This window comes from Xiphias gladius, chromosome 9 (assembly GCF_016859285.1).
Source record: "Xiphias gladius isolate SHS-SW01 ecotype Sanya breed wild chromosome 9, ASM1685928v1, whole genome shotgun sequence".
NCBI classification, from domain to species: Eukaryota; Metazoa; Chordata; class Actinopteri; order Istiophoriformes; family Xiphiidae; genus Xiphias; species Xiphias gladius.
The window spans coordinates 6,893,713-6,919,955 of record NC_053408.1 but is presented as its reverse complement, the minus strand read 5'-3'; the positions used below and the strand labels follow the sequence as shown (position 1 = coordinate 6,919,955).

The following is a 26,243-nucleotide window of genomic DNA, read 5'->3' as shown; positions in this document are numbered from 1 at the left end:
GCCATCATTAGACTGAAAAAACAAAACAAACCTATCAGACAGATGGCAGAAACTTTAGGAGGGGCCAAATCAACCATTTGTTACATTCTGAAAAAGAAGGAATGCACAGGAAGACCACAGAAGACAACTTAAGTGGATGATCACTGAATTCTTTCCTTGGTGAAGAAAAACCCCTCCACAACATCTAGCCAGGTCAAGAACTGGAAGGAGGTAGACGTATCATTGTCAAAGTCTGAAATCAAAAGACGCCTTCAGGAATGTAAACACAGGAGGTTTACCACGATTACAAACCACTGCTGACAATCAAGAACGGAAAGGCCAGATCAAGCTTTACAAGAAAACCACTAAAAAAGCCTGCCCAGTACTGGAACAAGAATCTTTGGAGCGATAAAATCAAGATGAATGATGGGATGAGAGGAATTGGAGAAGGAAAGGAACAGCTCATGGTCCAAAGCATACCACATCATCTTTTCGAACATGGTGGAGGCAGTGTTATGGCATGGGCATGTACGGCTGCCAATGGAACTGGATTGAAGTTGTTTATTGATGATGTAACTGCTGATACAAGTAGCTGGATGAACTCTGAAGTGCATAGGTCTGTACATGCTATCTATCTATATCTATATATATATCTAAATATAGTACTATCTGCTCAGATTCAGCCAAATGCTGCAAAACTGATAGGATGGTGCTTCACAGTACATATGAATAATGACCCAGAACATACTGTGAAAGTAACCCAAGAGCTTATCAAGGCAAAGAAATGGAATATTCTTCTATGAAAAAGTCAGCCACCCGACTTCAACCCAACTAAGCATGCTTTTCACTTACCGAGGACCAAACAGAGGGCAGAAAGACCCATAAGCAGCAGCTTAAGGCGCCTGCCGTGAATGCCTGGCAAGGCATCTAAAAGGGAGGAAAATCAGCTTTTGGTGATATCTATGGGCTCCAGACTTCAGGCAGTCAATGACTACAAAGGATTTTCCTCAGAGTATTAAAAGTAATCCTTATATTTATAATAGTGTTGATTTGTCCAATTACTTTTGATCTTCTGAAAATGAGGGACTATATATAAAAATGGCTGTAATTCCTAAACTGTGTTAAACCCCTTGAATTAAACCTGAAAGTCTACGCTTGAATCACAAATTCATGACTTTGTTTTAAATCCATTGTGGTGGTGTACAGAGGCAAAATTACGAAAATTGTATCACTGTCCAAATACTTACAGACCTAACTGTATAAACAGTGCAGAAAAGCATAAGATTGACATGACAAAACTCACATTTGCAACTTATTTACAATAAAGATGTTTATTAGCATTCACCTGAAGCAATAACAAGACATTTGAGAGGTTCACAGAGGAATGCAATACACAAAAATTATTCATTAAGCAGTCGGAGCTGCCCTTTAAACCCTTCACTAGGAGTCACACTGGACTCAATTTCAAAAAGCGAGCAAGGCCAGTTTTCAATAGTGGATAAACCACAGGGGGGGGAGAGAAGGAAAGGAAGGAGAATAAAGAGAAAAGGAATAGAATCTGTACAGCACATGGAAGGAAGGAGAGGTCACAAGACAGGAGAGGATGGATGATCTGCCACACCTGTGAGCTTACAAACCGGCAAACGGCAGCGGAGGGTCGAGCCCCGGAACAGCGCCGGGCACTCAGCACCGCAACACGCCACACCATGTCACCACCGCACTGCACCGCATCTTAACAGCTAACCAGCATTACTCAACTGCTACACAACTGCGCCTAGTGCACAAAAGATACACAAGAAAGAAGGTTAGAGTCATAGGAAAGCAACTTTAACCAGACAGAAAAAAAAAAAAAAAGAAAAAAACAGATGTGACAGAAAAGAAAATGCTATCTTGCCGGATTAGCAAGTCACAAATTAAGTGGCACTGCGATATTTTCGTGTTTTGCTTTAACATCACTGTTCAGTAAGCCATTTTTCCAATAAGAGTGGTATAACATAGCTGTAACATCCAACGTAACCTTTTTCTACATGAACTCTGCAAATAAAACTCTTCCATATTCATCTGGAAAGAGTGTTAAACAAGGGGTTTTATTAGAAAGAATATACTTAAAGTCAAAAAAGAATTTATTAACAAGTACAAATTCAATCAAAATTTAAAAGAAAAAAAAGGGGAAAAAAAACAAACAAAACATTTTGGATTCAGGGAAGGAAAAAAAAAACCTCACAAATCCCTTTCAATATGCTCAACTTTACAAACAATGATGACATCAAAGTTACAGAATTTGTTTAGGCAAATTAAGTCAAATGAAACATTTAAAACATTTTAGACCAAGCTCCAATAACCTTTCAGTCTGCATTCAGTGGTAATAGTGGAGTCCACTTGCTCAATGTGAGACTCTTCCTGATGTCCTCAGCAAAGGCTCAATCATCTCAGATCTGGAAGGAAAGACAAAACACAGTTAACAAGAGCTAAACAAAAAAAAAAGCCACCGTAACTCCTACAGCTGACCTTGATATTTAAACAGTACTGGTCTGTTCTTCTCCCCCCTGACACTACCATTTATCAAACTGGCTTTTTTTTTGGTGTTTCCATCTCCTTTTAATATACCTAACATTTTTAGTTATTTTCACATTTGTTTACACACCTTTCCTGGCCCCACACTCCCAAAAACTAGCTCTAACAAGACTCTTACACCCGGGCATATTTGAAAAACAAACCTCGGGGTCCGTTCCTTTTGTGAGAGGCGGAGGGAACCACAGGCACAGGTGGGAACAGTGCTCAGTGCATCTGCCTGTGATCCCCGTGAACGTACCTCACCACACCAACTCATACACCAACTGACAGCCCGAACCACCGCCATGACGACCTGCTCCATAGCAACCACCGTTGCCTTGGTGACCTGCTCCTTTAGCAACTGCCATCGCTCTCAGCAACAGGCAGGTCACATGGGCGGGTCACACACTAACTGCTCTCACACTGCCACACCCCCATCTCCTCCTCCTCTCTTTGCAAACAGGACTCCGCAGCTTGGAGGAAAGAATTCCACATTTAGGTGAACGTTTTGAGTGAAGCACCCCACGTCCCAACCACCCCACCCTCCCTCCCATACACACTCACATCACCCCAATTTGAAATATGTGCTATGGCAGATCACATTAAGCCAAATTGCCCTGTGTGTGTTTTAGCTTGACTAAACACACAAGCAAAGTAAAGCACACACAGCACTAGGACCGTCTACATCAGCCCCGATCTCATTTTAATTTGTAAAAAACATTCAGGATTCTGCAGACTTTGTTGCTTGTGTGCAAACGACTAATGTAGCATCAAGACGGCAGAATACCACAGTGATAACTACTATCTGAGTATAACAAGATAATTATTAATCCACCCTTTCCCCTGAATACCGTTATATTGTGTCCAAGTTTGGGTTAAGACTCAGCGCCGTTGTCCTCTGGTGATTTAGGCCTACTCTTGGATTTGGACCTGGACCTGGACTTGGACTTGGACTTTGACCCTCTGTTGGAAGGCGGTGTTCGACTCCTTGACTTGGATCTGGAGCGGGAGCGAGACCTGGAGGGAGACTTTGACTTGCTCCGTCTGGGTGTTCTGGACTTGGACTTGGACTTGGACTTAGACTTAGACCTGGACCTGGACCTGGACCTGGAGTAGGAGCGGGACCTGAGGCGGGCTGTGTGGGGGGCGCCTGGATCGAACGGCTTGCTTCTGCTCTGCTGCGGCTACTGCTTCGCGGACGGGGCGGGGGCTTGTTTGCTTTTGTTGTTGCAGAGAAGAAAAAATTAAAAAAAAAAAAAAAAAAAAAAAAAAAAAAAAAAAAAAAAAAAAAAAAAAAAAACCCAAATTTCACCACCTTATAAACAACTACTAAAAAAAAAAAAAACAAAACAAAAGACAAAAAAAAAAGCTGAGCTGTTAAAACTTAGAGTAATAGATAAAAAAAAAAAAAAAAAAAAAAAAAAAAACAACAAAATTTTTTTTTTTTTTTAACTTGGTTGTTTTTTGTCATGTTTTGACCGACCTTGACCCCAACTCCCCCCAAGAACAAAAATTTTTTTTAATTTTATGAAAAAAAAAAAAAAAAAAAAAAATTTGAGAGGAGGCTGCAAGATTATCCGGCGCGTTTTTTTTTTTTTTTTTTTTTTTTTTGAACTTGACGACCAAATTTCATCATCAAATCATCAATTTCAGATTATGTATTATCCTATATCATCAACTCATTCATGAATTTTCATTTATATTAATAATTGATTTATTATTTTATATTTATTATATTTTATATATTTTTTTATTTTATTTTTTTTTTTTGCTGACAAACAACCTTTGGGGACAAAAAAACTTCGTGATGCGGGCGGGCTCGCCTCTTCGGTAATTGCTGACTCGAAACCAAACGCTTAATCGATTGGTCATGAATATGACCCGTAGGTTAACTGATAATGAAAAGAGTTTAAATTCCAGTACGTTGTATCAACCTATGCAAATCAAGGCAGTGTTCAGACTAATAACCAGATGACTAATATAAGTGAACCATTAACCTACAAGCGTTGTGAGAATATTTAAGGTTTACATAATGATATATAGGAAGACGAGGAGGAAATGTTTTCAAACTGTTTTCGTTTAGTGCACCATGTGCTCGTCAGTTCTTTTGGAATACTAATGTTCCTCAGTCAAACCTAACCAACCCGGCATTACCTCCTGCTTCTACGTCCGTACCCTCCGTATCTTCGCGGCGGAGCACCTCTCCGGCTGTACATGGAGTCCGGTGGTCTCCCGTAGCGGGCCATCTGCACCCGGAGCTCCCGCCCGTCGAGCAGCGCGCCGTCCATAGCGTCCATGGCGTCCTCGGCGTCGCGCTTGTCGAGGAACCGCACGAAGGCGAAGCCACGGCTCTCCTTGGTGTATCTATCCCGGGGGATATACACATCTCCCACGCGGCCATACTTCTCGAAAACTCGGCGCAATGTCTCCGGCGAAGTTCGGTAAGTCAGGTTGTCCACTTTGAGGGAGGTCATCCCCTCAACGTCTGGCGGCGGCCTTCCGTAGCTCATTTTCTTCGTCTCCAAGAAAAAGAAAAAGGCCCAGTCAAGACGAAAACTTTCAGGCCCTACGACTTGCTTAAACGACTACGTTTGCTTTATAAATCTCGAGTTAGTGTATTTAATTCAGATTCTCTGTGATTTTTGCAATTGTTTAGCCCTAGACGTCGTTCTTACCGCGATGCTTTCACGTGAAATGGCGGCAATAAGGCTTCCTTTTCCCCTTTCTTTGCGCCCGTGGTGGCCGCCTCTGATTGGCGGCTTGACTGCTCGTCTTCCTTCGCATCGAACGTTACTCTGCCACCTGTCGACGGGGAGTCGGTTTAACAGCAACGCGGGACCGTTATTCGGCCGTTATTCAATTTAGTTTCACTAAAAAAATAAATAATAATAAAAAAAAAACACGCTATTTGTCATGAGTTAACAGTTGTTCTTGTTCTCGTTAAACAAATACAGGTACGGTTGTTCTGAACCCTTGGTCGTCCTACTACTCTTATAGTTTGCTTTGCGACACTACTTGTTGCGAAAAAACAACCCTCAGTTGGCATCTTTATTTTAAATCACAGCGAGAGCATTTTCTGCTGTTACGCTGAAATGTTCAGCTTTGGCGGACATTTCCACTCGTGTCTAGAGGATAAAAACGCTTTCGGCTCGGTGTGTGTTCTACGGTGCCGTCCTCTGCACTGCAGTCAGCGGGTTGGTCGGCAGTAAGCTGCCGCTGCTGCTGCTGCTGCTGGAGGGAGAGAGAGAGAGATAGAGAGAGAGAGAGAGAGAGAGGGGGACTGCGCAAAAACCACGGTCCGGATTTGTGCCCGGCTGACGTCATGGGGAGCCACAGACCTCTTTGACAGAATCCAGCGACGACAAGCGCCGGGGATACATGACCAACATCCAGTGGGCCGGGAGATGTCGACGACCGCATCGCTATTTTGTGCCACACACTCGCCCGTAGAGTAAAAAAAAAAAAAAAAAAAAAAAAAAAAGCAAAGCCAGGCAGACACGGAGATTTTCGCTTCGGTCGATCGCACGACTGCGGCGCACCATGAGAGAGCCTCGCCGCCACTAACGGCTGTTTTCTGCCCCAGAACGAGCTGCACGGTTGACCAGGGGAGGGGGTAAGCACCCGGGGAACAACCGCTAATCCCCGGGACGGTCACATTCGCGGCGGGGGCTTGGACCCGACACGAAATGGACAGGGCAGCGCGAACTGGATTAAATGACGGGGAATAAGGAGACGCCGTGAACAAAGCGAGCCCGAAGTGTTATGCCCGTGAACCCGTGTGGTCTTTATTCGAGTGGAAATGGGAGCTTTAACAAGCAGACAAAACATAGGCGTGGAAGAAGTGGACATTCCGTCCAGCTCGGTGTACCGTTATCCACCGAAATCTGGTAAGTCGCCGAACAACAGGTCGGACCTGGGGGTGGGTATCCGTTACGCACTCCGCAGCTTATTGCAGATGCTTTATTTGGATCTACAAACGCATGGGGGCAAATGAAAAGTAGCCGAGGCATCCTCCTCCTCCCTTGGTTGATGACAGGCCTACGGGGCATTTCGGCCTTTAACCTGGAGTAGTTACCTGTGGAGAGAGGGAGGATCCATACCTGATTTTTTTTTTCTGAGCCTCCTGTCAACTGAATTTTTCCCTTAACAAATTCACATTGAACTTTGCCTTCACTTTATTTTTTTTTTTAATTTGTTATATCTTATCATGTACTCTAAACTGGCACTGCAGCATTGTTGTCATGCCCATGGAAGGCTACTGACAAGCCACACATCGGGGCTATTAACCTGTGTATTATAAATCCCACATATTTATACAAGTACTCCTTTATATAACAAAGATAAATTTCTCATCTATTTGCTGATCTCGGATCAGCTCCGATCTTAGTGCATCTATGAGCATCTTTTTGGTAGGGAGCTGGACTGTGGTTGATAGCTTCATGACTGTCACAGTCTGCCTGTAAAATAAGAGATGACGGATCCCAAGAGGATGGACATTTAAAAAAAAACCCCAAACAAACAAAACAATAACCATCAGCAACAGAGAGGCTGTATCCATGAAAGTAATATGTGTGTTCAGTGTAAATCAGGTTTTTAGATTTAAAATGCGACTACAACCAATGATTAATTCCATCATCTTTTAATTTGAAGATTAGTTTTTCCAATATAAATCGTCAAAATAGTTTAAAAAATTCACGCCACAGTTTCCCAGAGCAGAGACTGAAATCTTCAAATTGCCAAAACCCAACTATATTCATTTCACAGTGATAATAAACATTTGAGAAGCCGTAAACGGTGAATCTTTGGCAGGAGAAGATTTTTCACAATTGTTCTGACCGCCATTTTTCAGCTCTAAAGACAAATTGTAACTCACTGTAACACATCTCTTTTCCAGGTATCAAACTTATTATTATTATTTTATTATTATTATTTTTATTACATTTTTTAAATGTAAAAGTAGGGCTGCAACTAATTATATTTTATTTATCTATTGTTCTCTTAGCTATTTTTTTCAATCAGTTAATCAGTTGATATATAGAACATCAGAAAATAGTGAAATTGTCCACCACAATTTCCCAGAACCCAATGTGACAGCTTCGGATTGTTTGTTTTGTCCAAACAGCAGCCCAAAACCCAAAGATATTCAACATATTATTGCAGAAGATTATCAAAACCAGCAAAAATTCACGTTTGGAAGCAGAGCGGAAGCTGCAACCAAATTTTTGGTATTTTTGCTTAAAAAAAACATCTCAACTTAAAATCATCGCTGTTTAATTTTCTGTTGATTGACTGGTCGATTAATCAACAACGCGGTCAGTATTTGAGTCCCGTTCACTTATTCTCTGATTAGTTATTTCCTAATTAAATAATTTTGCTAAATTCATATTGTGCATTATTAAGGCAAAGTTCTTCTACCGCTGTCTGCTTTGAAAAAATACACACTGACGGATTTCAGAGGCTCTCCTTAGTTTTTAAGATTAAATAAAGGTTTTTGTTTTCATATTGTCACTAAAAACCCGGTACTGTAATGGCACCTGTATCAGAACCAACCCTACTATTCGTATATAGTAGGGCTGGCTATATAGTAAGGTCACAGACTGTCCTTTGGACCTGGACTTGACCTATGTGTGTTTTGAATTTGTGTTTTTATTGTTCCTCTACGTGACATTTTGTGATGGCAGCACTACGTTCAGCTCCCTATTGGGGTTTAGCAGTAATCCAATATTACCGCCAAAATTGTATTGTGAAGATATAATGTTGTTGCCTTTCAGTTCTATCATAAGCAAAGAAATAAAGTCAATGAAAATCTCTCACAAAATGAGATCTGAAATGGAATCAGGGAATATAAGTAGTGTTTTGTTGTACTCAGACGTGATTTGTGAGGCTATATACTGATATCACAATGATATCTTAGATTTATAGTGATATTATATACTGAAGCGAGAATGAAAGGGACGAAAAAATGGTTGACTTGTGGCTGCCATCAGCGCTCCTCTCACCACAGTTCAGCTGAATTAGTCACAGGATATATGAATTTTGGATTTAACGGTCCTGGTTGCAGCCTTGAACGAGTGGTGGTGGTGCTGCTGCTGTTGGGAGGGGAGGAAGTTGGTGGCGAAGGCTGCCTGTGAAACCGATCTGTCAGCCCCAGTTCCTGTCTGGGGGATCTGGTGACAAAGCCTTGACCAACCTCGCCTCTCCCACCTGCTGTAAATAATAATAAGGTAATGAAGACAGAGAGACCGCATCGTCATTGGAGCTTTTTTTAGCTCATGATTTGTCGTGTTATGGATTTTTCTACAGATCGAATAGCTTTAAGGTCAGAGCATCCAAACCCCTCTGTCCTCTCCAGCATTAATAAATGTAAAGGAAAATAGACTCTGCTTCAGATAAGCGATGCATTATTATTATTATTGAGACTAAATGCGCTCCCAGCACAAACATGACTTGACTATCCAGCATGTATTTAAAGACTCCATACCACAATTATAGTCTTATGATATTAGCCCAACCTGTGATTAAAAGGCAGAACGTCAGTTTAGTCTTGTTGTCATCAACCCAAACTCTTGGTAAACAAGTGGACAAGCTGAAGGCCAACAACAGCCCAACTTCAGTCAGTATTCCTTCACTAGTCTATCTCAGGGCATCTTCTGTCTTCTTGAAAAAAAACAGCTCTACCTTTTCCCAACGTTTTTAGTCTTTCCCACCACCTGTACTTGATCATTCAAGGATAAATGCCTGTAAAGCTCATTTGATGTTGTTTTTGGTGTTTGAGGTCTAGCAGTTTGAGAATATATGGCCGTTTTAGTGGTGACTGGAGGTATCTGGCTAACGGTGCCAACTAAATTGTTCAAATATTTAACACAAAGGTTAATGTTTTATGTCAGTGAAATGCCAGATGTGTAGGCTTTGCAGCTGGAAATAGAACGTCTGCAAACCTGAAAAAAAAAACCCATCTCAATTTTACGTCTTTTTGTCTGTTATTGTGGCCTAAAACTTTATTTTTGTAAAACAAATGAAAAAAGAGTAAAATTATTTCAGCAGTTCTTATTTAACTTAACTATAATACTCCAGCCTGATAATTACACTGAATTTCCCTATTTTTGCCTTATAGTTTTAGTAGCTTAAAAAAAATGGAGGTTAGGGCAGAGATTCAAGAGTCTGGAACCACGCAAATAAATGCCAAATTGTATTAAATATGATCTATACTAATATAATATAAAATATAAGACAGGAGTGCGGCAATCTGCCTTATTCTGTCTTGTTTCAAGATACTGTTAAAATAGTTTCAAACGACAGCGTTTTTATTTGCTTAAGAAAGGGCCAATGTTTCTTGCATTGCACAAAATATGTAGTTTTCAGTTTTTAAATATAGTTTTTCTTCAAACAAAGAACAATAACTTGATTCAAAAATCTATAAAAAAGATGGAATAAAAAATAGCAATTATATAACGGAATTTGAAAACAGGTTTAGATACACCAAATTATTCACAGCTACTATAGTGCTACCGCACTGTGTTTTTGATTTTGCTATTTTTAATTCGTATGATTGTTGTAATCCCAGGTGATGTGATGTATGTATTAAGTTTCATGTGTTTTAAAGCCAGTCTCTCTGTGTGCAGGGAGTTACTTTGCCAGCCATTTCATCATGGGTGGAGAGAAGTTTGACTCCACCCATCCGGAGGGTTACCTGTTTGGGGAAAACACAGACCTTAACTTCCTGGGGACCAGACCTGTAGCGGTAGGTATTCTCACACACCAACAGCTAGATCAGTTGTTGCAAACGCAGTCTCACCACGAGGTTAGCCTAGTACTTGTTCCGGAGCTTCCAATCACATCATATGATCTTCCTCACAAAGTCACAAAATCAGATAAGATTATATTAAGATTACAAAACTACGTATAAAAGGGGGGGTGGGGGGTCCACTTACTTTTTTTGAGTAAGTGTTTAGTTTATAAGTCATCAGACAATAGTGGAAAATGCCCAGGGCGATGTCTCAAATGGTTCAACCAACAGTCCAGAATCCAAAGATATTTAATTTGCGATTATATAAAATAGAGAGCAGCAAATCCTCACATCTGAGAAGCAAAAACAGCAACCGATTAATCAACAATCCGTTTCAGCATCAAATGGTGTGGCTGTTTCTTGGTCATTTAACAGCATCGGATACATTTCAGCAGCTGTGACTCCTGTAGTGGCAATTAACAGGCTTTCAGACTGTCACTGATTGAAATTTATTTCAACGTCTCATCCTGTCAGACTAATTAAAAGCGAAATGACAATCTACCAGCTCCCGAACGCAGAAATGTTGATACGGGACAGTTCCTCCGCAGGGTTCGTTCAACCAAATCATGAACCTGAAGGTCAACTAATGAGAGCTGCAGATCAAAAAGAGCTCACGTCCGGAGAGGAAAGAGAGAATTTGACAACAGGCCGAAAGGCTTGGAAGGAGTTAAAGTATTTGACTAAGTAAAGCTGATATGCAGAGACTCGGCTCCATCTCTCTGTGTACTAATCTGAGTCGCACTGCTGTTTCTGTCTAGACTGGGGCTAAAATTAGGAGTGCAGTTTTTCTCCTGATTATGTGGGTGTTTATAATCTTGCTGTGGGCACAGAATTCAGCTGGGGATGGTGGGGTTTTTTTTTTTGTATGTGTGTCTGAAGCTTTACCAGCATTATATAATGTTTAGTGGTTTCTAAGCAGATTGTGCTGTGGAATCATAAACCCGACCGCAGTTGTTGTTTTCTCGGTCTCCTGCACCACTCTACAAATATGATAATGGATGGGGCTATGTTTAGGGATTTTCAGAAAATCTTGTCTGAAGCAAAGGGCTATCCAAAATGGATTTTGACTCTAGGGATGGCCATGTTGGTTTGTTAGTTGGTCCAGACAGAAATATTTGCAACTATTCAACTCAACTAAAAACTATTGGGAATATTGCCACAAAATGTTGTATATTCATAGTCCCGAGAGGATGAATCCTGCTGACTTTAATGATCCCCTGACTTTTGCTATAGCACCACCATGAGGTTAACATTTTTTGCTTTCAGTGAAATGCCTTGACAACTATCAGATAAATTGTCGTGAGGTTTGGGGCAGACATTCATGGCCCTCTCAGTATGAGCTCTTATAACTTAGTGATTGCCGGACTTTTCATCTAGCGCCACCATCAGGTCCAAAACTAATGACATTACCGTCAGCCCCAGCTGTGCTTTGTTGGCATGTCCAAAGTCCATACTACATACTAATTCTTAGAAGGTTTTTTGTATTTCCCGTATTCACGTTGGAAAAAGTGACAAAACAAAATATACTCAAACCAGACAACATGCGTACTAAATACAGTCAATTTCTGAGCATGCTGTTGATGCACGCTATTCTCGCAAAAATGCAATGCACATAGGAAATTGATGAGCTGGAAAAAAAATGAAATAAATTGCGGATGATGGTTAAAAAGCTCAAAAAAGATTTTGGGAAACAAAAAAAGTATTAAATTTTATGAAAAACATTTTGTTCTCTATTTGTGAGGTGAGACACTCTAAAGTCGTAGTTTAATTAATGCCCATTCTCGTATTGAGCAGTTAAGTGTTTAATTTTTTTGTATTCTACTTGTAAAACAGTACATATATGACCATTAGTGTATAGCATACATTACACAGTATGTAGTATGGTTTTGGGATGACAGGTTTTTATTTTTTTTTGTATTAATTAGCAAATGTTAGCATGCTAACACACTAAACGAAGACAATGAACGTGGCAAACGCTGTACCTGCCTTATAGCAGCGTGTTAGCATCGTAAGACTGTTAGCGTGCTGTCTTTAGCTTTTAGCTCAGAGTGCCACTGCGTCACAGAGCTGCTAGTATGGTGGTAAACTCCTGCTGAAATGATCTTTTCAGAAAACGGCTAGCTTTGTGAGCCCGTCTGCACAATTTATCACTATTAAAAAGAGACTTGTGAATTCTTAGAAAAATATTCACCTGTATTTGAAAAGGAAAACAGTCTAATCTTTTATTTAAATCTGAGCATGTGTGAGGAAATACGGAGCATTTTCTAATATAAGACCTATAGTGTTGCTTGTGAGTTTTCCAGTGAATGGCTCTTTTCAGCATCTGTTACTCCGCGTGTGTGTTTGTTTGTGTGGTTTACAGGCGTGACTCCTGCTGAGCCCAGATGTGTAATAGTACTGAATATGGTGCCATTCAGAGCCACACAAACACCCTTATCCACACACACAGATGAGGGGTTTTAGTGTTGAGGTATCTGACCACATCCTGCATGCTTCTCCTCCAGAGATCCTCAACCCACCTTAGCTCTCCCTTTACACTCAGTCAGCAACTCCTGGCTTCAAACACACAACAAAAGAGTGCTGAGAAGTGAACCACAGATTGGGTCAAGTTTAAAGGTTGTGTGTCGATTTTACACAAGGATTTTTAATATTGGTTTTTATCACTAAAGGTGTGTTTGCTCAGCGAAAAAGAAGAAAGTTTATCCATTCATAGAAGGTATTTTAAGTCCTTATCTGTGACTTGATGTTATCAAAATTTTCCCGATGCGGTGAACTTCACCCATCTGGTCCTATTAACCAGCTTGAAATAAAGACAGATGCCATTTCAACCTGGACTGTCTACACTCCCGTGGTCCTTTTGTGTACAGAAATGTGCCAAACAGTGTCTGAAGTGTCAGCCTTGTTCCTGGAAAGACACAGTCTGGGCAGATTTTTTCGCTCCGGGTCTGCACTTGTCAGCACGGATCTTGCCGGTGCTGACAACACTTTTGTGTTAAGGTTAAACCAGGAGCAGCTGCAGTCATTGTGTAACCCTGAATTCCCTGCGGTAAAGAGAGGAATGTCGGGGCGGTTGAGGAAAGCTGAATACTACTACTCTTCAGTCTCATAACTTGTATTTTACATCTATAATTTCTTGTTTCGTTTTTGTCTTCAGTTCCCATACGCAGCCCCTCCACCTCAGGAACCAGTAAAGACGTTACGAAGCCTCATAAACATCCGTAAGGACACGCTGCGGCTCGTACGGTATGCACCGCTATCCACCTTAAACATTAGTAGCCCCTCATTACACCAATGTTGTCTAATTTTATGCCCACTGAGCAGTTTTTAGGGAACCAGCCACATCAGCAAATCGAAGGGATATGGTCAAATCATACATGTTTTTTCCTGTAATTATTTTCATCAGGCATATTTAAGTGTTACATATGACATCCAATTAAAAAATCAAGCTAAAAACAAAGGCACAAAATATCCCTTCTCCCTGGAAACAGGACAAAGACTCAAACAAAAACATACTACACCAAACATAAAAAACAAACAACGTCCCAAACATCGATGCATAGAGTTTGGATTATGCCCTTGAAAAACCTTCTCCCTTGTCCACGTCTCCCCTTTTTTTACCCCTTCCTCTTCTGTCCTCTGCCTGTTCTAGGTGCAGTGAGGACCTGAAGCTGCCGGGTGATGAGGCGGCAGGGAAGAACAGGGCCTGCTACAATGTAGAGTTCACCTTCGACGCTGACACGCAGGTGGCCATCACCATCTACTACCAGGCCATAGAGGAGTTTCACAATGGAGTGCCAGTGTAAGTGTGTTCTATGATGGACAAATAACATTGGCTGCACAATGTTAAAATAATTGCTGAAATCAGGCAACCAATCGCTTTGGTCAATATCTATATTTTTCTCATTGTAGTGAAATATGACCACTTTTAATCAGTAGAATTTGCCTGTTATTATTATGTCTGTGAATGTTGCGTAGTCTCAGATGTCTTGAAATCACGTGTGCTGATTTACTGCTGAACACTAAACTGTCTGCAATCAAGAGTCTGCAATCACTCGAGATGAGCACAAATGACTTCAACTCAACTGTTGAAAATATGTAAAATGTACTTTGGCACAATATTTAAAAAAAAAAAAAAAATTCCTACCGTGATACAGTAGGTGCATCCTCAGAGGCTTCTGTGCAATATTCTGACTGTCACACTGTCTGACAGCAAAGGATAATTCAATCCACCAGAGAGATATTGGGGCTAATACTGACCACATTAAAGGGGGACTCCACCGATTGTACACATTAAAGTTTGTTTTCAGGTCTTGGGAATTACTGCTACATATGTGAAAAAACGTAGTATAAAGCCTTTTGTGTCTCCAGAGGGACCAGTGCTGCATCTGTTGGTGAGGTTGAAGACTACAAGTTTGAAAATGGAAAGAAAATCTGGGAGTGTCGAGTTAGAAAGATGTGAGGTTACTAGACCTTTGTTGCTATACCAGAATCTCTGATGGAACTGTTGCTAGTTGAGTTGCATCATGGGTAATGTAGTCACCAGGCTTTGACAAAGAAGAAGGACATGTGGAATAAAGAAGACAATATCTCATTCTGGTACAGCTTTTTTTTTTTTTTTTAAAACTGTCTCGTGAATCTGACAATGTTATGAAAGAGTGAAGCGCTTAATCGGTGGATTACTCTTTTAAGATGATTTGATATCGGCCAGACATAATCGATTTCCATTAAATACAGTTTCGTCATCATCATTATACAATCCTATCTTTAGGCTATCAAATTTAGTTGTTCAGTCATGGCAGGCAGATTACTCCATTTTTAATACCAAGGCAAATAATGGCCCCGTGTTACCTTTAATAAAAATGATCCCTATGAGCTCTACACAGTGATGTATACAGATTTTAAATTTGGGGAAAAGTGAGTGGTTTTGGATATGGAATCTGTATCAGTGGATACCATGAACTGAAGCATTTGGATCTGTATTGGGAGAATAGAGTTTCATAAATATTCATACTGATACTGTCACTGTCAATATGGTCCTGCTTATCTTATATATATCCATGTACCTTGTATAAAGAGCCGCCTGAGATGCAGATAAGCTGACTGATCTATCAGTTGTGCAGTTGTGTGCATTGGTGGACTGAATGTGTGTGTTTCGTGCAGTTACCTGCCCCAGGACAGCTCTCTGCAGTCTGAGACGGTGCACTTCAAGAGGGGAGTTTGCCAGCAGTTCTGCCTGCCCTCACACACCGTCAACCTCAGCGAATGGGCCGACGACGAGGTGGGCCATCTGTCTGTAGGCCGAATACTGAAGCACATGCCTGCATGAGGTTTTGCCGTGGTGTGAAACCAGTTCATTCACATCTACTGTGTTAATCTACTCCATTCCTCTTTTCTCCTCAGTTGCTGTTTGATATGGACAAGGAGGTTTTCCCCATGGTGGTTCAGGCAGTTGTGGACGAGGGAGAAGGTGAGTTGCAGTGTGTTTATCACACTGATGGTCTGATGTGAAAGTACAGCTGCAGATTTTAAGCAAATTCGTGTCCACTGACTTTAATCTCTGCAGAACATTTGGGACACTCTCACATACTGCTGGCTACATTTGAAAAGGTAAGAGAGACGCTCTTTCATCAAAGTCAGAGCCACTGAGAAATTGTGGCAGGAATTTTCTGTTATGCAGACATTGCCAGGGCTCTCAGAGAATTTTTTCAGCAACCAGACTTACAATTAATTAATCATTTGAGTCACTTTTCCGGCTAAAATGCCAAATATTAGCTGGTACCAGCTTCTAAAATGTGGGTATTTTCTGCTTGTCTCAGTTTTTTTCTTCACTGTGAATTCAATGTCTTTGGGTTTTGGGGTAACTGATAACAGTGTAAGGGCTTGTACTTTTGTGCTGTGATGAAACAATTCGCATCTTGTAAACAGGGCTGTGATTACTGTATGCTCTCTTGAGTTTGACGAATTAAAATCTTCCGTTTTGTAATCATCAGGTCAGTGATGACGTGTATTGATTGAAAACTTCGATATCGCTGATATGGTTTTTAGGATGATTACTACAGCTTTCAAGAGATATTTATTTTCAGAAAATATGAATTAAAGAAAAAACTGGGAAAAAGTTGATAATACTACGGCTGTGGTGGCAACACAAGTGGAAACATTCAACATTAATTTGACGTACTGCTTAAAAATTGTTTCACTTTGTGACCACAAAAAGAGAACATTTAAGATAAATAAAGATATAATGATAAAAAGAACTATGATATTACAACAACCAATGTTCCTAGTCTAATCCTATATGAAAATGTTACACTAATTGTGTATATCACTCTACTTTAGAGCTGCAACAATGAGCCAGTCAACAGAAAAAGAATCACCAACTTTTGATAATCAATTAATCCTTAATTTTTCAACAAAAATGCCAAACATTCTCTAGGTGGAGCTTCTCCAGTGTGAGGATTTGCTCCTTCTCTTTGTCCAGTATTTGACAGTAAATTGAATATCTTCAGGTCTTGGACAGTTGATTGGACAAGAGAGACTTCTCCATGGGCTTGGAGAAATTCTATATACCATTTCTCACTATTTTTAAACATTTTTTAGACTAAATGATTATTTGATTAGTCCAAAAAATAATCAGCACATTAACCAATAATGAAAATAATAGTTAGTTGCAGCCCTACTATACTTAACATGTTAGTAGCTGCTTATCCTTCTAGGATAACCTGACTCGATAGAGAGGATGATTGATAGTCAATAAATGTTAAAGTAAAAACTCTACTGCAATTAAAACTGCCAGCTGTGTGTGGTATAACATCATTAATTTTACTCGCTCATTAGCAAGGACAACAGACCCTCATTTCTGCAATGACGCTGCAGCAAGAGGCGAAACGCCTTCCTGACCTCAAACATGAACATGCAGAAACATCAGAGGTATAATTCAGTCTGGTACTGGTCGAACATGGGCTTTCACACCAAAAATGAACATGTAGCGGTTTGTGTATAGGAATAAAGGATACGAACAGAGACAAACTGCAGCTCATGTAGGTCAATGAAATTTGAGAATTAATTCCATAATGTAATGTCAAACTGTTACTTTCTTCGGCAGCACATGGATGGGAGCTACTGTGTGAAGCCTCTGAAGCAGAAGCAAGTGGTAAATACACAATACGCTTTCCTTCTCTCTTTCCTTCCTTCCTCCCTTTGTTTAACATTTTTTATGCTTTTGAAAGACAAAGATACAGCAAGGCTTCATTTCCCTTCTCAAAATGACGCCTGGCCCATGGGACCTGCTGCTTTTATTCTTCAACATGTTCCTTTTCCCAGGTGGATGGAGTGAGTTACCTACTGCAGGAGATCTATGGGATAGAGAACAAATACAATAGCCAAGAATCAAAGGTAAATATCAGATGAAATGAGAGATGTTTCTGTCTGCTCCTCTCTCAGTGCATCAGAAGTGACATGACTGTGTAGAGAAATAAATCAGTGTACCGGCCTGTCTTTTTAGCTCGGCCTAATGACTTGACAATTCTCTTTCTTCCTAACATTTAAAAATGTTTTTTTTTCTCCCCAGGTTGCTGACGATGAAATCAGTGACAACAGTGCGGAGTGTGTGGTGTGTTTGTCGGATGTGCGAGACACGCTCATCCTGCCGTGCAGACACCTGTGTCTCTGCAACGCCTGTGCAGACACGCTGCGCTACCAGGCCAACTGCTGCCCCATATGCAGACTGCGTGAGTTCCCATCGATGTCAAAGAGTTTCCTTCCAAAACGAGATGCCCGCTGTTTGAGAACGGCTTTTCACTCGTGGAAGAAACGTTAAAACTGATAAAAGCTGCCTCACAAGGACTCACAACACTGCTCACGTTTTGTTCAAAATGCCCATTTCATTATAACAGAAAAAGTACAATGTTTCAATCCCAAATTGGATCATCGTCAGGCACAGAGGAAAGAAGACTCAGGTGTGTGTCACTGAATAAAAACGATGATTCAATCTTCAAACTTAATTTTAATTGGAACCTCTAATAGTGTTGTGAGATCTTGGGAGGCAGTTACTAAAAATTTGCAACCCCTTTTTATGCACTAAACAGTTTAATTACGTTCATCCTTACTTACTAAAGGACCACACTTATATTTTGCGCCAGTAAAATAGAAGTAAAGAAGCACAGACAAAAATTGCGAGTTTGATCTCATGCAATATGTATTTTAAGGCGTTCCTGTACAGAGGCAATGAGGGAAGAATGAATTTATCACCATTGAATGAGCACTGCAGCAGAGGAAACAGGGTCTGAAATTTAATGTCTGAGAAAAGCAGGTGTGAAATCTGTGACATTGTTTTTGACGGACACACACAGGGAGAGCGACTGTAGCAGGCAGGAACAGTCAGTGAGGGGGCGGACAGATAGAGGAACGCAAACTGAAATATGCATCATGACGTCAGTTCACTAAGCACTGAGGCATAAGATACAAGACAAAATTATTTTTTCTTTTTTACTTTCCCGCAGTGGCCTCCTGCTTGTTTCTCTGATGTTAAATGTTTCACATCCTGTCCCATGCAATATGACTGAAGCAGCCACTCATATATACTAAGTATTAGTATTAGTGATCTGATCTTTCTGTTGAGCTGGCAACATCAGACTAATATTAGGTAATATTTCCTCATAAACAGCTTCCATTTATATCTGTAGGTTTAGTAAATACCCCGCTGCATTGAGAAATTGCTGTGATGCAAAATTTGTCGGCCCTGTGGTAATTTGTGGCAGGTTTAGTAAATATCTCCCATGGTGTTTAAAACTGAAATTCCACATTAAAGGATGACTCGTTAAAACATCTGCTGTATTTTAAAGCTGTGAAATCATCACCTAAAATTGATAGTGTTTTTAGAAATTAGCTCTTCAGTTTCCTCTTGGCCTTTTTTATATTAATTGTGCTTGAAATATATTGGTTTTTCTCCTGAAGTGCAAATGTTACTGGCAGTGCAATTATTATTAGATATACATATTATTTAAATCTCTTCTATTATCATTTTGTTTCTGCAGCGTTCAGAGCTCTTCTGCAGATCCGAGCCATGAGGAAGAAACTCAGTCCTCTGTCACCTACCAGCTTTAACCCTGTCGTCACTTCACAGACCTCAGACTCAGAGGAACACTCGGTGAGACAGAGCTGACAGCAAAACATAATGCATATAAAATAACGATCATCCACAGCCCCAGGGAACTCACATCCTCAGTGTCCTCATCTCGTGTGCAGGCGTCGGAGCACATCCCTCCAGGGTACGAAGTGGTGTCTCTCTTGGAGGCGTTGAATGGACCTCTTAACACCTCCTCGGTGGCTCCTCCTCCTCTCCACTCCGGTCCCAGCCACGTCTCCGGTGCGCTGCCTCCGTACAGCAGCGAGCCCCACCCAGCACCGGCGCGCTCCCTCTCCCCTCTAGACCACTCCAACTCCAGTCAGGGACTCAAACTCAAGAAGAGTGGTTCAAAGTGAGTGTGCCTCTCGGGCCCCGGCCAGATAACGAGTATTTGTAACAGTGAATGTTTGTTTTTTTTCTGCTTAGAACAGCAGATGTCTTAGGGACATTATAGTAAAATCACGGGAATGTATTCCTGTCGTTTCTCCTTTTCTGGGGATTATTTCTAGCTTCACTACACTCAATCAAATGTGTCAGTGAAAATGCATTTAGTGCAACTTTGAGGCCTGAATTTTGTTTTCCAACATTTTATGTGTTTTCTGCTGCAAGAAGACAAGTTGTTTACAGTCTAGCTCAGTGCAGGGCAAAGATGTAGGTTTGGTTTCAGAAGTGGGGGGGGGGCACACGAAGTCAGAGATTTTTCCAAAACAAATTCAATTTTCTGTATTTATATATTAATAAGAATCTAGCAAATAACATACGGTATCTGGCTTTCCAATTAATTAATAGAAATCGAATAAAATAAATGCATATAAATTGCGGTATTTTTAAAACAAAAGTGCCACTTAAAGGTTTCTGTTAATAGAGACCTGATACTTTATGATAGATAAATGTTGATTTGCTTATTTCCTAAAATGAGCGGTCCTTTACCTTCTTATCTTTGACTGATGTTCAGCAGTGTCTTTTTAGGAGAGTGCTGACTGTAAATAACAACATACGTTCAATTTTTCTTCTGTTTTCTGACCTGAAAAACAGAGTTTGCAATTTTCTTTACTGCCCTGAGTATTGCCTGCAGGTCTTCTCTCAGGCTGCAGGTATAATTCCACTAATGAGAGGGTACAGCAGTAGTGTCTTATATAGCCTGAGAGGTGAGACATGGGTCAAAAAAGTTTACAAATCACTCACTGCTGCTCGTAAAGCTAAAACTAGCAAATTCATGGATATTTTTTTTTTTTTACAAATAGAAACTGAAAATAAGGAGTCTTAATTGCAGAAGACTCAAATGCACAGTCACCGTACTGCTAATTTTAACCACATTCTCCTGAAATTATATCTCCTTTTTAAATTATTCTCCTTCTGTGTTATTTCAGTGTTACGAGTACATCAAAACCACTCTGGTTATTTTTGTCTGACGCTAGTCCATTGTGTTGTTTATTTCAGGTCACTTTCCCAGAATTCCTCTGTGCTTCCTGAGGAGGAGGATGAGAAGTCTTGCAGTGAATCGGAGGCCTGTCGCCACAAACTCGCTGTGGGCCAGCAGGAGGTGTGTAGTTGTTTATATATCCCGTGGGGACTTAAACCTGAATGCACACTAACCTATGTGGACTTGTCACCGTGGGGGGAAAAATTGAGGTCCCCATGGATAGAGATTGCTTTTTGAGGGTTGAGACTTTTGGGGTTTTAGGGTTGTAATTAGGTCTAGGTTAGGGGTAGGGTAACGGCTAAGGTTAGGCATTTATTTGTGATGGTTAAGGTTAGGGTAAGGGGGTACACGTTTGTGTGTGAAGGATGATTTAGTGTTGCAAGCTCCTCTCTCATTGCTGTTCTTGTTGTTTTTACAGTGTGGAGTGACTCCAGACAGCGAGAACCTGACTCTCTCCTCGTCTGGAGCCATTGACCAGTCATCCTGCACGGGAACCCCACTCTCCTCCACCATCACCTCCCCTGAAGGTAAACGCAGACTCCGATTCGTCTCTCCATACTTCGATGGACCCACTCTGACATAATGAATGCGTAACCCCAACCCTAGCCTAAATCTTAGTCTAAACCTAACCTTAAAACCACATCTCAACCTTCATACAGTCCTAATAAGTAGTGATGACTGGCCATGATGTCCTCACAATGCAGAAATTTCCTCACTATGATGGTTGGCTTTGTCCTCACAGAGATAGCAATACATAACCACACATACAGAACCAAACCTAAAGTGACAAACACAAAAATTCAGAGCAGCTCTGTAAAACTGCGACAAAGGATGTTATGAAGTGAAATTTTATTCATTTCTCAAAGCAATGTTTACCTTTGCATGCTACTGTTGTATATAATAGATGCTCCTAATGTATTTAAGCCTCTTTCAGACATGCATCTTATTACATAGATATGGTGGCAATTTTCGATGTCAGTCTCATGTCTGATTAAGCACCTGAGACACTTTTACAGTGGCTTCAGAAGTTTTTCAGACCCTTCAATTTTTGCACACCTTATTATGCTTTAGATTTCATTTTAAATGGATAAAAGTACCAAATTGCCAAAAGAGGTAAAAAATAAAAATCCCTTCTACTACCACAGTAAAAACCTGACCAGCACTCCTTCTCAATATTTTAAATCTTAATTCTTGCCATCTGTGTAGTTAAATATATTATTATCCAGCAAAACAGTTTACATATAGCATGTGAACTACTAGGAATTAAACGAGAGTAACAACTTAACGCCTTGTCTTTTGGTGCTTGTGCACTGTTATTTTATAAAATATACTTTTCCTCCTAACAATGCTGGAAGAAAAGCAGAGGCAAGTGTCCCTCATGCTCATGATGGTCATTAATTATGGCTTTAACTGCAGACTGTGTTTCAAAATCCATCAATAATGCAGCCTATGAGAGAATAAAAATTACTCTTCTTCTTTGTATCATTAAACTTGTCAGCTCCCCGCTGTTTTCCATTCCCTTGCACAAATATGGACTGTAGCACTTTTGCATAAATGTGCTGTCACGTCTGAATAAAGCTAATTAATGTAGAAGTCACTTATGTCTGACTGTCAAAAAGACATCACTTTAAGAGACAGATGAAGCCACCAAAGTTACTTATTCCATGTCTGAAAAGTGCTTCAGTGTTCTCATTTTTAGGTCACTTAACTATAGTATGCAGCTATTCTTCTTCCTTTTGCTGTGTGAAGTACAATTTTCCTGGGGTAACTACCGTTTATCTTCTTCTGTATCTGTTTGTTTCTCCTTGGTTGAGTTTATTTGTTAAATTATTGTCAAATGTCAGATTACACACTAAACATTTTTCGCAAAGTAGTGTTCAGTACCTCATAAATTTGGCAAGAAAGCAAAAAAGGAAAGGGCTCAGTGTGCTGCATGGAGCATTTTAACATAAATAAGTCATACGCTTGTACCACCTCAGCATTTTATGTTGGTGCCACCGGATCAGATTTAATGGGAAAACTGCTGGATGGCTCCTTGGCAGAAAACAGGAAGGGAGGACTGTTATTTCAGCTTGAATGAAAGGCTCAATGAAATAATAACTTCAAACATGTTTATCTTCTTCTACACAGCCAATCTTTGCGTAGCTAGGCTGTTGCCAGTGTTGCAGACAGATGTCTGGCATAAATGTTATCTAACAGACTGGCATAATGGGAGGTTTAGAGTTTGAAAATAATAACCTTTAGCAAGAGAACTTTGGACCAAAGGGTTTTTAATTTGAAATAGATCCTACCAAGCTATCGTAATTAAAGGAAACGTTCAGTATTTTTCTTCCTCACCTTAATTTCGATAGTCAGATGAGAAGATCAATACCACTCCCATGTCTGTGCGTTAAGTACTGAGCTGAAGTCAGCAGCCAGTTAGCTTAGCTTAGCATAAAGACTGAAAGCAGGGGGAAATTGCTACCCTGAATCTTATTTAAAATTCAAAAATACACCTTAGAGCGCTTCTAAACATCACAAATTAACATGTTTTCTTGGTTGTTTAAAATGTACATACACAGAAGTGTAAAAATGACACTTTTAGGGGGAGTTACATGAACAACAGTTTATCCATCCAGCTAATACCTCTGTGCAGAATCTCCAATATTGCTCGGATTACTACATACGACCGGTGAGCACTGGTTTTGGCGCAATACAATACCAAATCTGACGACCTCACTATGATAACAAGCCTCCAGGTAGTCGCCACACCCGGCTGTTGTTAGTCAAGAAATAGTCACAGCGCATAACTCCCCCTAAAACCACACACTGTATTTATTTAACAGTACTGTTTATTAATAGCTTAAACAAACAAGCTACAGCGTGTTCATTTGTGAGCTTTAGAGGTGTTGGTTGTTGGCTTTTGGATCTTTGGACAGAGCCAAGCTAGCTGTTTCCCTCTGCTGCCAGTCTTTATGCTAAGCAAGGCTAATCAACCTGCAGGCTGTAGCTCCATACTTGGTGCACAGACATGAAAGTGGTGTCAATCTTATCATCTAAGTCTCATAAAAGAATAGGTATAAGTGTATTTTCCAAAATGTATAACTATTTCTTTAACATGACTCAATATTTGTGGGTGGACCGCAACAGTGGGGCCAGCCCTATAAACGGAAAGGTCCGCCACCGACTGACTGATAAAATTACACCATTTGTCAACCGAGTTTTCCGCAGGGCACAGACGTGAATGAGTTTCAAACTTTCCTTCTGAGTGATCATTTTACTAGTAAATATAGCTGAAATCACAGCACAGCCGTTGTCTTTAACTTATGTGTATGGTGATTTTGTCAGACGACATCGCGGTTAATAAAATCAGGATTTTAGCAGTGCAGCGCAGCAGCTTGGAAATGTCTCAGAAGTGACTGCTGGTTTACATGTAGTCTTATCTGGCCGCGTTTCAGTCACTACTTTATACTTGTTCCGTTGTCTGACAACAGAAAAAGACAAACATGTAAATGGGAAGAGCTTTATTGGGAATGTGGCTGTATTAAAATACTGTATATGTGAGCATAGGCAGTAGGAGAGAAGCAAACAGATAAAGGGTGGTCCAGCCACATACCAGGTTTTGACCTGGTCTTGTTTTTAATATAATATGCAAGTTACTACTATCCTACAGAAAGTACAACATTCTATTCATGTTCTCTGCTGGTGGTAATTTTGTGTGAGTAGCGATCCCTTTTTTTTTCCAAAATGATGGAAATCTCACCTGGCAACCAAAGAAAAGAATCCTATGACCCCCTAGCCCGACAATGATGTGTGTCTCCGTCTGTCTGCCAGACCCAGTGAGCAGCAGCCTGGCCCAGTCAGTGATGTCCATGGCCTCGTCCCACTCGCAGCACTCCCACATCAGCACTGACACCATGTCCTCCATGTCAGGGTCCTACCTGGCCGGGGCCGAAGGCGAGCCCGGTGGACTGGAGGGGGTAGATGACGCAGAGGGCGAGGAAAACCAGGATGCCCCCATGGAGAGCCGAGGACCGTCGCAGCAAGATGGGGTGAGGATGGAGGGAGGAGAAATTGGCTGCTCTGTCCTGTAATTCAGCATAACAATGTATCATCTCGTCATTGGAGTGTCTCCCTCTGTTTCTCTTCTTTCATCCAGGAGTTTTCCAAGGAGCTAAAAGAACTAAACTACTCGGTGGCTGTAGATGAGCAGGACTCAGAGGTGGCTATAGCACATTGATGTTTGCTGAGCACGGTGTGATTATTGCTCATTTGATGTGTTTAATTAAATTTTATAAACCCTTTTTTTGACTTTTCTCGAAGGGAAACGATGTAACAGAAGACGACTGCTCCTCCCCGTCTAATGGGAGAGGTAACTATGGTGACCATCACTCACCTATCACCTCTAACCTCTCAGCTCCCTTTGCATTTGTTGCACTCTCAGGCCATGTAAAAAAAGAAATACACCTTTTCATACAAACTATATATTCTCGATCTAATAAATTGCTGTTGTCAGCAAATCTTTTTGAATCATGGCCGAGTAATGACAACTCTTTCAAAATAAAGGGATCCCATGTCTGATATTGTCCTCTAGATGGGGTAGTCCCTTTTAAAATGCACATAATAATGGCTGAAACCACCACGACATGCAGTGTCTGAACTGGAGAGAATGGCTTCTCATATAGTATGTGTGCACTAGAACCTTTTACTACTTCACAGTGAGGACTGAGCTCTTAAGATTGACTTAAATAGAATACTGAAATGACTGAAAGTAATTTCAGATCGAAATGTATTCACTAGGGATGCTCTGATCAAACTGTTTGAATTCATACAGTTACTATTATAATCATTATATTGTCATATTTTTTTCAGTCCAGTGTCAATCACTAATTGACCCACTATGACGTGGTTTTGGTCACAAAGCTGGACTGGATGTGGCAAGAACTGGCGCCACACATCTGGTTCTAACACTATGATCATATATAATCTGTTGCATCCAAAAATAATCTTGTCTTTGTTTAGAAAAGGAATTATAAGTTCTTCTTTGCCTCCATTAGCTCGTAGGATGTGACAACTGACTCTAAAACCCTGTAAGACGGCAGCAAAAGTTCAGTTATTGCAGATTTAACAACTAAAGTAAATCCTTATTCCTTTACTTTCATTATTTAGCACAGCCCTGTCAAAGGTGCATTTAAACAAAACCAAAGCCTCCACACCCACACATCGCATATTCTGCATTTAAGACGTGTAGAAGATGAAAGTGCGATACTGTGGTTTAACAAGCAGCCAGCCCACAGTTTGGAGGTATTTACTGACCATCAACAGCTAGCTTAATGCTTGCATCAGTGACTGCAGTAGGTGATTCCCGAATCAAGGCTTATCAGTAGCTAACATTACCA

General features: G+C 40.6%; 2 protein-coding genes across 6 annotated transcripts in view; one reads left to right on the top strand and one right to left on the bottom strand.

The window, feature by feature from the left end:
* Nucleotides 1-1,302: 1,302 nt before the first annotated feature.
* On the bottom strand, nucleotides 1,303-5,336 carry srsf2a (serine and arginine rich splicing factor 2a). Of its 2 annotated transcripts, XM_040136150.1 has the most exons (3): nucleotides 4,687-5,301; nucleotides 3,384-3,699; nucleotides 1,303-2,414 (listed from the first exon to the last, which is right to left on the bottom strand). In XM_040136150.1, exons 1-2 carry the CDS (start codon nucleotides 5,040-5,042, stop codon nucleotides 3,408-3,410), a joined length of 648 nt encoding a protein of 215 aa, XP_039992084.1. In that variant the 5' UTR covers nucleotides 5,043-5,301; the 3' UTR covers nucleotides 1,303-2,414; nucleotides 3,384-3,407. The 2 variants fall into 2 exon arrangements, with proteins under 2 accessions (XP_039992084.1, XP_039992083.1); XM_040136149.1 differs by lacking the exons at nucleotides 1,303-2,414; nucleotides 3,384-3,699 and having other exon boundaries at nucleotides 4,387-5,051; nucleotides 5,208-5,336.
* A 658-nt stretch (nucleotides 5,337-5,994) lies between these two features.
* The window catches only part of rnf157 (ring finger protein 157), a 30,112-nt gene continuing 9,863 nt past the window's right edge, over nucleotides 5,995-26,243 (top strand). For 3 of the 4 annotated variants that reach the window (XM_040136099.1, XM_040136101.1, XM_040136100.1), the window contains exons 1-17: nucleotides 5,995-6,419; nucleotides 10,155-10,273; nucleotides 13,473-13,561; nucleotides 13,968-14,117; nucleotides 15,479-15,596; nucleotides 15,719-15,785; nucleotides 15,882-15,925; nucleotides 17,421-17,468; nucleotides 17,639-17,710; nucleotides 17,886-18,045; nucleotides 19,351-19,463; nucleotides 19,562-19,794; nucleotides 20,883-20,985; nucleotides 21,284-21,392; nucleotides 24,679-24,896; nucleotides 25,004-25,066; nucleotides 25,168-25,216. In XM_040136099.1, the coding sequence (XP_039992033.1) occupies nucleotides 6,332-6,419; nucleotides 10,155-10,273; nucleotides 13,473-13,561; nucleotides 13,968-14,117; nucleotides 15,479-15,596; nucleotides 15,719-15,785; nucleotides 15,882-15,925; nucleotides 17,421-17,468; nucleotides 17,639-17,710; nucleotides 17,886-18,045; nucleotides 19,351-19,463; nucleotides 19,562-19,794; nucleotides 20,883-20,985; nucleotides 21,284-21,392; nucleotides 24,679-24,896; nucleotides 25,004-25,066; nucleotides 25,168-25,216 (1,843 nt within the window). In that variant the 5' untranslated portion in view covers nucleotides 5,995-6,331. The remainder of the gene's footprint in view (nucleotides 6,420-10,154; nucleotides 10,274-13,472; nucleotides 13,562-13,967; nucleotides 14,118-15,478; nucleotides 15,597-15,718; nucleotides 15,786-15,881; nucleotides 15,926-17,420; nucleotides 17,469-17,638; nucleotides 17,711-17,885; nucleotides 18,046-19,350; nucleotides 19,464-19,561; nucleotides 19,795-20,882; nucleotides 20,986-21,283; nucleotides 21,393-24,678; nucleotides 24,897-25,003; nucleotides 25,067-25,167; nucleotides 25,217-26,243) is intronic. The other variant, XM_040136098.1, reaches the window with a different exon arrangement.

Coding starts and splice junctions, on each gene's coding strand:
- srsf2a (XM_040136150.1), bottom strand. CDS start 5,042: ATGAGCTACGGAAGGCCGCCGCCAGACGTTGAGGGGATGACCTCCCTC. Junction 3,700..4,686: donor TACGGACGTAGAAGCAGGAG/GTAATGCCGGGT, acceptor GCAGAGCAGAAG/CAAGCCGTTCGATCCAGGCG.